This window comes from Haplochromis burtoni, unplaced genomic scaffold (genome assembly GCF_018398535.1).
Source record: "Haplochromis burtoni strain Fernald_Lab_line unplaced genomic scaffold, NCSU_Asbu1 Contig_16, whole genome shotgun sequence".
Taxonomy (NCBI): Eukaryota; Metazoa; Chordata; class Actinopteri; order Cichliformes; family Cichlidae; genus Haplochromis; species Haplochromis burtoni.
Genome location: NW_024582377.1, coordinates 3,449,853 through 3,460,595, shown reverse-complemented (window position 1 = coordinate 3,460,595; position 10,743 = coordinate 3,449,853). Strand labels below are relative to the sequence as shown.

Sequence of the window (10,743 nt, the reverse complement as noted above, 5' to 3'; positions counted from 1 at the left end):
ATGGTCTTGCTGGTAATGTGATAAATATGTGATATAAAATGAAAGCTTTTATGAAAATCAACCTAAACAAAACAACAATCAGAAGAGCAAAAAGAGGTCAGTGACAACAAACAGATCCTAGTCTTGAGTGTATGAAGCTTACTTCTGGAGCCTACATTGAGGAGCAAAACTTGAAGACTTGAGCATGAGCAACCAGAAGTTCTTCAGCATTCCTTCAGCAGCCTAGCAGAGTGCTAGTTTGTTCAGGCTTCTGTTTGGGAGCGATAAAAAAACACATCAGGTTTTCCAACAGAAGTCTCTCCAAATTTGTGAGCTAATGAGGACTGTATTTCCCAGGCATTAGGCCACATATTTTGAGTAATTTCCTCATCTGGTTTACCCAGCTACTGTCACGGGTTGCTTAGAGGATCCACTCGCAGGACTCCTGGGTAGCGTTCAAACAGAGATTGTTTATTACAGACCTTCACCAAGTGTATGTACAGACAGTGCGAGGTTATATGTGGTTATATATATATAGTGCTATATACAAGACGTGAGGGGCAGGGCTCCAGGGAAAACGGGGAAATCACACACGCGCTCAGAACAGCCTCTCTCCACTCCGCTAGCGACCTGTCACTCCTTCCACACTTCACACGGGGACGGGTCCGGGGAATAAGAGCCTTCACAACAATCCAGCGTTGAACAGCTGATCTCCTCCTTCTAATATACCAGCTGGTCTGATGAGGCCCAGGTGTGCACGATCCGGGAAGGCGTGGACCGAGGGCGTGAACCCGCCATGAGTTCCGCCCCAGCAAAACAGGGGAGGGGGAGAGAGAGAGGAAAAAGAGAAGAGAAGGGGGGCTAGGAGTGAAGAGATGCTGATCAGCGCCTTGCCGATCCCGCAGGTCGTGACAGTATCATAGTTCTCATTCAGTGATGCGATGCCATGTAAGAGTTCTGTTTAATATTACTCACCACCTTCCACCGTCACCTGGAGGAAGTTTTGCAACATCAGCCTCCAGGTCAGCATGTCTCGATGATGGAACACTGCAGACTACTTCTCCACCACACTCTCATCCACACCCACAGGGGTTCTTTGGCAGTCAGTTTAGCCATTTAACATAAAAACCTAAACCTTAGAAGGCAGCGTCGCTCAGTTTCCACACGTAACAAAACTGACCACTTAAATCCACTTAACATGAGTGACTGTGTCAGAGCGTGATGTAAACTCCCATCCATGAACAAAAACCACATGCTTTGCTGTGTCTCACGCTCTTCCACTTCCTGAAAATAATAATTGTTTATTATATGAAAAGAAATGCGCCAAATGGAACTGCTCATTGTGTTATTTTATATCAAAGACCTTTCGCTTCGCCACTGTTCCAAAACATAATCCCAGCACAGAGAAAACAACAAGAACTAGCTGTTCCACCCTATAATAATGAGTTGGGTAATTGTTTATAGAAAGGGGGTCACTTGACATGTCTTTATGATGGTTGCGTGAGGCTGTAGCCCAAAACATAGGGAAGGGTCGCTAGCTGTTAAACTCTGTCAGCAATGTGTTAAAATGCAGAGACTACAGCAGGATCCCAAAGTTTAAGGTGGCACGGCTTGATTATAATGTTAACCAGACCATAATTATAAGTCCTGCTCAGTGTTTATGCCTATGACATAATTCCAAAGAGCATTCAAAGGAGAGGAAACGCTGAACATCAAACAAAAATCCTCTGGTGGATGTGACACTGGCTCGAAATGCAAATTGCAGCTCTTTTCTTGTTTTCAGGAGACAAATCGATTCACAATGAGAGTCGTTTAAAAGATGGAGCACCAGTTTAGAAAGAAATCAGGATTATTAATGTGGCAGGCGGCCTGTGCGCTTTCATGGAGTGGAGGAAATTTGGTGTAAATCTGTCACAAATACACCACGGTTAATAGAAATAGCACAGCTCAGTGTTTGAGCAGGGTCGTGAGTTTCTGGGACATCTTCAGAGGAGGTGGAGGTAGGACACATCAAAGTATTTAGTTTAGTTGGAAAGAAATGTGCATGCAAAAGCCAGGATGTTATATCACGTGATAGGATATGAATATGTGGGAAATGGCTTTGATTACTTTACTCCTTGGAAATGCTACCTTTGTCACTTTTGATTTATAGTTTGTAGTTGTTGTTTGTTTGTTTTTAATCCCAGAGACTTATTTGTTCTTGTTATTGAAAGAAAAATATTTGCTTGGTTACTTTATTCGATTTTTTTTTTTGCCCTTGCTGCAGAATGATAAATGCTCTCTTCACATTTTTTAATACTTTGGGTTAGCTCCCACTGCCACGCAGAGAATTACAGTCACAGTGCTTGTTTGCCACTTTTTGGATGCAGAGTGTATCTGTGGTCAGTGCGCTGGTGTTGAGGGCGGCTGAATAGGAAAGATTGGCTAAACAAGAACATGAGTCTTTTCCTAGTCAATGCTTAAACACAATGTTCCACTGTGTTCCTGCGGATTTTTTCTTCTTCTGGAGAATGGGATATGGTCTATTCCAAGTAATACTACCTCACCATGTCATCTACCAAACAGTGACTGCACTTTGCATGTCAAAACCCTCGCAGTGTGGAGGGGCGTTTTTGGATGGAGCCCTGAGCTGTGGGAGGTCACTCTGTGGCTCTCTGTGTACGTGCAGAATGTGAATAACCTCAGAGCTGAACAACTATCCGCCTGTACGCGTTTTCTTTTTTTTTTTGTTTTCCTTTAAGGAGTGAAACTCGTCAGGTTCGAGGGCTGCGGGGTGTGCGCGGAGCGGGTGACTCAGGGTGAAAGGGAGGCTTTCAGCTGGACACATTTCATGGATGTTTTGGGAAGCAGTGATGGAAACGGGGGAGGTCAGGCAGCCCATTCCTTCCTCTGGGGTCCTTGCGGTGTCAGAGCAAAAAACAGAAGAAGGAGAGCTTGCAACAGTACAGAATGTCTTCAGCCTCGTCTGATTTTAACCCAAGTGGAAACAAGTTCAGCCACACTTCTTCTCCTGCAGGTAGACTCGAGACCATTGACTGAGGCCAGTGCTCCCATGAGACATCCCAAGGGAGATAAATAAAAAAAAGGAATGAAAATTATAAGCTGCTACCCACACTTAGACTAATATTTACAAACTATACTTACAGCAAGAGTAAATGTTGAACATGGGGGTGGTTCTGGTTTTCCCAAAAATAAGCAGTCTGTCTGGAGGGAGGGAGGGAGGAATTCAGGAGGGGATGCTGAATGTGTTGGAACTGATACAAAACTTGCGTAGTTGCTGCTTTAAATCCCACGACAGTACAAGTGACATACAGGTGCTGATATGAACACAGGTGGGTCTGATCCTAAAGAACGGCAGCAAACAGTGCTCGCTGTTTATTTGATGAAAATAGGAAATAACTAATAATCAGCAAAAACAGATACTTTATTGGACACTTATATATGACACAACTCGGTTGGGAGCATTTTATCGTTGAAGATGGCTTGAAACGAGCAAATAAGAAACGAGCCTGTGTAGTTAGAGCACTATATATGCAGTGTAAGTACAGACTTCTTAGAAGGGATCGGGCTTGCTTCCACTAAACCAAAAGTGTCTTTTTTCACCTATGATGTCAGCCTAATAAATGAAAAGCATCTCAGTCTATTTGCTTAAAAAAAGAAGAAGAAGAAGAAAGAAAAACTAGTCGCACACTAGTCAAAAGTACGGCGCGATCCAGGTTAAATATTGATGAGGGCAGCTTGTGGCTGCTTACTGTTGCCTGTACAAATTTACTGAGTCACTGCCTGCATGTTAAGTTTATACAACAAGGCACGCAGGGCCTGTAACCCATATTAATCTTTCACCACAACACTGAGCCTAGACATCAGCTTCTATTATTATCTCTTTGACCTCTCTGGCCCCTGTGATACCCAGCACTCCTCTCCGATACACCCCAAAGAATCAGAAGTCAGTAGGAAATGTTTATTGTACATTAAAGGCACTGTAGAACACAGAATGGATCATGTTGATTATGACAGCATTATGTTGCAATTCAAAAGAGTCTGGCTTATTATTCAGACAGTAGCGTGGTATGCACACATGTGGTATATTGTGTGTACAGAAGAAAACAGCATGAGGTACAATGAAATCAATGGCTTTTATACATTACATGAGTACTTATCAGAATACATCAGCACTATATGTGATTTATGAGCGCACAAATGCACATGGCTTGCATTCTGGATTTGTAATAACTTCGATCATTCAGTACATACAAAGATAAATAGTTCTCTGGGTGAATAACTGTTCAAATGAGACCACACATGGGCATGTCAGCGAAAAAAAAACAGTCTAGAGGGAAATTTCTTTTTCACCACCAGTTTATATTGCAATTCAGCGTGACTCCCACTAAATACCCTCATATAAATACCAATACGTACTTAAGATTTATTATGGTATGTGGTTTTTGAGGAGCCCACATCAAAGTTGTCATTATATCTTGTTCCATATTTAGGCCTTCTTGTCTAAGTCGCAGTTTTTCAGAACTGAAGGGCAAAACTGCGTTTGAGTTTGCATTTTGCTCCCAATGCCAATTTCAGACTTCTCTTTTAAAAAGCACGTCAGCCGTTGCAAATATTTTTGCATTTGTGTGAACCGATAGCTTTTGCTTTAGTCACAAATATATTCTTTGTCATCTTAAAAGGGTGCACAATCTGTTTGATGCAGACACAACTCCTCTTTAAGGATGCATACTTTACATAGCAATGCTCCCTTTTATTTTCAGAACCCATTCTCACACATCTTTTCACTGGCCTTTCAGTGATTCTCCCCTGAGTTTGGCAGTGATCTTGTAATTTAAAGGCTTCAGTGTTAAGCCATAGGAAGAGTTTAAAGAGAAGTCCTCATTTGGGCATTTTTCAAAGCTGCACTGGTGCAGAAGAATCGCAAAGAACACAAATATCTCAACTTTGGCTATCTGGTCCCCAATGCATCTTCTCTTCCCTGCTGAGAAGATCATCACATTGTTTGTGAAGTCTTTGTTTAGGGAGCCGTTTTCATCAATGAAGCGCGAGGGGTCAAAGATATGTGGGTCTTTCCACATCAGGGGGTCGTGATTGACGGACCACTGATTAATGAATACCACTGTGTCCTTGGGGATGGTGAGACCGCTGACAGTGACGTCTGAGGTTGTGGAGTGGGGGATGGTGACAGGAACAAAGCTGGTGTACCGCATGGTCTCATATATGAAGGCGTCCAGGTAAGCAAGGTGTTGTCTGTCCTCGACAGATGGCAGCCGGTTTCGCCCCACCACGTTGTCAATGAGTTCATGGAGTGTGGTTTGAATTTCAGGGTGTTTGGCCAACAGAAGGACAATCCAGTGAAGAGCAGTGGAGATGGTATCCAGACCTGCACCAATCAAGTCTGCCACAGTCGCCTCTGTGTAGCCTACAGTGAGCTCCTCGCCTTTCTCTGACTCATTAAGGACACCAATGATGGCATCGCTTATGTCCCTGGTCACCTCTGGATCAAAGGTCTCCCTATGCTTCTCCACTTTGTTCTTGATGAATGCAAAGAAGTCCTGATTCAAGCTTTTGAAATTTCTGAAGACAGTGCGGACTGGATTAGGGAAAGACTGAAGCCAGGGCATCACGTCAACCAAGCTGCCAGCCCCTACTGTCTGTCCAAACTTATCCACCTTGTGCAACAAGGCTCTAAACTCCATATCATCATGTCCGTAACGCTTCCCAAAGCACAAGGCACAAATCACATTAGCAGCAGCAACTGTCAATTCTTGAGCCGGGTTGAAATATTGGCCCTGAGCACTGAGCTTGAGGAAACTCTCAACTAGCTCTGTGGCTTCAGCCACAATCTGCTGCTCAAAGGCTTTCTTGGTCTGACTGTTGGCAGATGAGAAAGCTCTGATTGTAGATTGAGCAATTTTCCTGTGCATCTTCCACTGTTTGCTGTAATTTGTAAAAGTCATGCTTTTCCCCCCGGAAACGAATTGAAAAGATACAAAGTTGGGTCTACCTGCAAACTCTGTGCTGTGCTGTATCAGGGCCTGACGAATAACCTGGCCTCCATTCAGGACCACAACATCACTGCAGCCCAGTCGTATCTGATACACTTCACCATACTTTTTCGCTAGTTTCGTGAAGGTGATGTGAGGCATCTGGCCCAGCTGCAAGGCATTGCCCACCACAGGCCATGCGAACGGTCCCGGCAGTCTTCTCCTGAGCTTGAGGTTCTTGACCCAGAGACAGGCTTCCAAACAGAAGAGGAAAACAAATGATACGACCAGAGCAGGCTGTACCTGTCCGCTCCATTCTCTGATGATGCTGCTGCTGCTCTTCACACCAAACTCTGCATCTGTTTGAGCCATTGCTGTTCTATCATCCACTGCATCTAATAAAGATTTCACTCAAAATTGAAAACAATTTCCTCTTTTTCTGGTCTTTAATATATTGAAATATTTGAGTGGAGAAAAAAAGTAGAGGGTTGCCTCTCAGGTGATTGAGAGTAGCTCGATCAGGTTGAGTAGTTAGCAGTGTAGCAGTGCGTCTTCAGACGACCACTTAAGAGGAATGCAGATTCAAGCCTTAACACTTCGCTTATATGTATCTCTACGGTGGGAGGGTTCAGCGGCTCAGGTTTTTTATTATCTCTCCCCTCCCATTTTGACCTTAGTCCTATTCCCACTCAGGACTGCTTCCAGCAGCGTCCCTTGTAGGATGATGTTGGAAAAGGAGAGCAGCTACTTAATTGACAATGCTGCCACAAAGCACAGAATTACTGTACAAGAGAATGGCACATAATTAAAAAATAAACAACTTTCACATACCATGTGTGGCCAAAAATGAATGACCACAAAATATCGAATATGAATTTATCGTTGTGAGAGTTTATTCAAGGAGGTATATATTGTAATATATAAGACGAGGAGTTCGATATTTTCAGTTTCCTTTGTTCTTTTCACTTTCCTACAACTTTCTGAGACCATTTTAAACATGACTTGGTTTTGGCTATTTACAGCAAAGCTGTTAATTACAACCATGCAGGGAAAAGGCCTCTGGGATACCATCATGAAAGCTAGAGGTTTCAAACTCCAAACACTGAACCAGCACAATTTATTATGCTCTATAAAATATATAGACAATGTTATTGTTGGCATAATAGACCTTTATGCAAAGCTCTCTGAGATAATATCACTCTTAGGCTTGTGGTTGCATCAAAATAGTCTGAAACAGAATGCAAACAGCTGTAAATCTGCTTATGTGGGTGCTTGTGCAACAAGGAGATTCCAAAAAAAGCATCAGCTTGGGTTTTATTGATATCCAACCACAATTCAAATATTCCATATTGCTCTATTTATGGAAAAAAACAAAGCGTCATGCTGCTGATATCATTAACAGGGGCTAAAAATCCTTTGAAACTGAGATATACACCTTCATTAGTGAGCAGTGTTAAGATAAATTATTTAGCGTAACTTTCAAGACTAAATAAAAATACACATTGAGCTTTGAAAATTCACTTTTATTCATTTCAGATACAGCTTATTTTTGCATTACATAGAGCCTCTGCAGGTCTTGAATGAAACATTATCACAAAAACAACACCTTAACAGCCTACTCACGTTTATTTCATTTTTATCTTTGCCCCGATGCAGATAGAGAAACACATCCCTTGGGCATCACAACATCGATTCCTGAATACAGCGGCTTTAAGAGAGTGCAGTGACATCCATGTAGCTTTGTAAAAGTTACTGTAAACAAACATGTCTATGCAAATTTGCTTCACATGTGTTTCATTGTACTGGGGAGACATGCATTTGGCATGGGTAGTGCTGGAGTGCTTGTACAGTAAAAAGTTAAATCTGGGTCCATGAAGTTTGTGAAGTTCATTCTCCACTGCAGCATCACTTCTTCATCCTTTGAAAAAGGGATGTACGCTTCTTGATGAAAGACTCCGGCTCGGCTGCCCAGCTTCATAAACATGCCATTTTTGTCTCCTTTGATCAACACACTCTGTTTATTTTGTTCTTTCTGTGAGTACAGTAGATAGTCAAACAGCTTAAATTTAAATTCCTGAAAAAACAAAATTATATATACATATATATATATATAAACATTTTTATGTGACTTTATGTGGCAATGGTTAAATACATCTATTTTACATATTACAAGTTACAACAATAAGTCAGCTAGTGACTTGATGACATTCACAAGCATTCAATACAGTTATAATAGTTTAAACTGACTTTGAAAGGTTTAGCTAATTTTTCCACTCACATGCTTAATAAGCATAAGACAAACGCACGGCCCAGAAATATGTACAAAAATGATCAAGTATAGTGTGAAACAAACATCTATTCCACAAGTATGCTTTTTGACCTTTTGCAGCTAACGATACATCTTTAAAATCATGTCCTCAGCCCTGCACTGACAATAATTCAAATACAGAACATGTTACAATATGAATTAAATATCACTGTTAAATATGATAATCATACAACCATACTATTTAGTGCAGGTATATGGATAGCCTACTCTCATCTAAATGTCACAGGTGGGAAAGTATTTGCTGGAGTCTCAGTATTTGGGGGCAAGCTGTTCATGCTGGGGAAACTAAGCCAAGCAGCTTTCCTCTCAGCTTGGTGCTGACACGGAATGGAAGGGGCTTCAGCGCGAGCCCATAAGAGCAGTCGAGAGTGACGGGCTCAGAGGGGTTGCTCTCAAAACTGCACTGGTGTAGCAGGACTGCTGTAAATATAAATACCTCTACCTTTGCGATCTGGTTACCGATGCAGCGTCTTTTTCCTGTTGAAAAAATCATCACGCTGTTGGCTTTGTCTTTGTCGAGGGCCCCGCTTTCGTCGAGGAAGCGTGAGGGGTCGAACACGTGATGGTCCTTCCACTTCAGAGGGTCGTGGTTGACGGACCACTGATTGACGAACACCACCGTGTCTTTGGGGATGTGGAGCCCTTCGATGGTGACGTCTGAGGTTGTGGAGTGTGGGATGGTGAGGGGGACGAAGCTGATGAAGCGCATGGTCTCATAGATGAAGGCGTCCAGGTACGCCAGGCTGCTTCTGTCTTCAATCGATGGGAGTCTGTCTCGGCCGACTACTTTGTCTATGAGCTTCTGCAGTTTGGCTTGTATGTCTGGGTATTTGACCAGGAGGAGGACAATCCACTGCATGAAAGTTGAAACTGTGTCTTGACCTGCTCCAATCAGATCTGTGACTGTTGCCTCAACAAACTCTTTGGTCAGCCTGCTGTCTTCTCCGTGCTCAATCACACTGATGATGGCATCGCTCATGTCCCTCGTCACTTGAGGATTGAAGGACTCTCTGTGTTGCATCACTTTGTCTTTCACAAAACCAAAAAACTCTTCATTGATGTTCTTGAAGTTTTCATAGACACTACGCACTGGGTTAGGGAAGGACTGAAGCCAGGGCATGACATCTACCAAGCTACCAGCACCCACTGTCTCCCCAAACTTGTCCATTCTTTTTAGCAAGGTCCTGAACTCTAGGTCATCGTGTCCATACCTCCTCCCAAAGCAGAGAGCACACATGATGTTAGCAGAAGCTACTGTAAATTCATGAACAAGATCAGAATACCGTCCATCAGTGCTCTGACGCAATAATGCCTGCACCAGCTCCATGGCCTCGGCTGTAACGTGCTGCTCAAAGGCTTTTTTGGTCTGACTGTTTGCAGAGGAAAATGCTCTGAGGCTGGACTGTGCAACTTTCTTGTGTGCTTTCCACTGTTTGCTGTAATTAGTAAATGTCAAACTCCTGCCTCCCGAGATCATCTGGAAAGAGAGAAAGTTCGGTCTGCCTGCAAACTCGGTGCTGTGCTGTATCAGAGCCTGGCGGATTGCTCTCTCTCCATTCAAAACCACAACATCACTGCAGCCCAGCCGGATCTGGTACACGTTGCCATATTTTTTGGCCAGCCTGGCGAAGGTGATGTGAGGCATCTGGCCCAGCTGCATTGCGTTGCCGACCACGGGCCAGGCGAAAGGTCCCGGCAGTCTTCTCTTCAGCCTGAGGTTCCTGACCCAGAGGCAGGCTTCCACACAGAAGAGGAAAACAAAGGTGGCAACCAGAGCAGGCTGTACCTGTCCGCTCCATTCTCTGATGATGCTGCTGCTGCTCTTCACACCAAACTCAGGGTCCAGTGCCATTGTGACGAGCTTCCTGCACACTTGCTTCTCAAAAATGATTTAAAAAATAGTTTCAAAGTTAGTAGAGCTGCTGACTATTTGGGGAAAATATAAATCACTTATATATCCATAGCATCTAAAAATAATAATATTTTAGATGTTACTGAAATGACAGTGAGGTCATTTTGATAATGAACAAAGTTTTTTTTCTCCCTCAGAGTCTTTTCATCAAGATCAGGCTTAAGTGCCTGATTTTTTGCTTCACTCCAGTGTCTTATATTTTTTGCAGTTGGTGGGCAGGGCTCGGGATAACTTTTATACTCCTCCCATTGTGGTAGCCCCGCAGACCCCGCTATATTATCTCTCTGCTTGCCGGTCGCTGTTGGAGGCGCGCACTTGAGAGAGCCGAGGGACACCGTGAGCGAGCAGCGTGAACGACCGCCTACGGAGGAGAGGGGGAAAAAAAGACGTAGCAACTGGTGACCGATTAAACAAACTGTCCTAGTTAGTGGGAGAACTTGCATAGTTTGCACATTTTGAAGTGCGTCTTTTGTGTGTGTGCGCTTTTTTCTTTCTTTCTTTCTTTTCTTCTTCTTCTTCTTTTTTTTTTTTTA

The 10,743-nt window shown here is 43.2% G+C and overlaps 2 protein-coding genes across 2 annotated transcripts; both read right to left on the bottom strand.

The window, feature by feature from the left end:
- Positions 1-3,926: 3,926 nt before the first annotated feature.
- LOC102290969 (cytochrome P450 1B1-like) lies at positions 3,927-6,555 on the bottom strand. Its single transcript, XM_042218262.1, has one exon. The coding sequence runs from the start codon at positions 6,339-6,341 to the stop codon at positions 4,764-4,766; it is 1,578 nt and encodes a 525-aa protein (XP_042074196.1). The 5' UTR covers positions 6,342-6,555; the 3' UTR covers positions 3,927-4,763.
- A 916-nt stretch (positions 6,556-7,471) lies between these two features.
- Positions 7,472-10,385, bottom strand: LOC102290663 (cytochrome P450 1B1-like). Its single transcript, XM_042218261.1, has one exon. The coding sequence runs from the start codon at positions 10,148-10,150 to the stop codon at positions 8,570-8,572; it is 1,581 nt and encodes a 526-aa protein (XP_042074195.1). The 5' UTR covers positions 10,151-10,385; the 3' UTR covers positions 7,472-8,569.
- Positions 10,386-10,743: the final 358 nt, after the last annotated feature.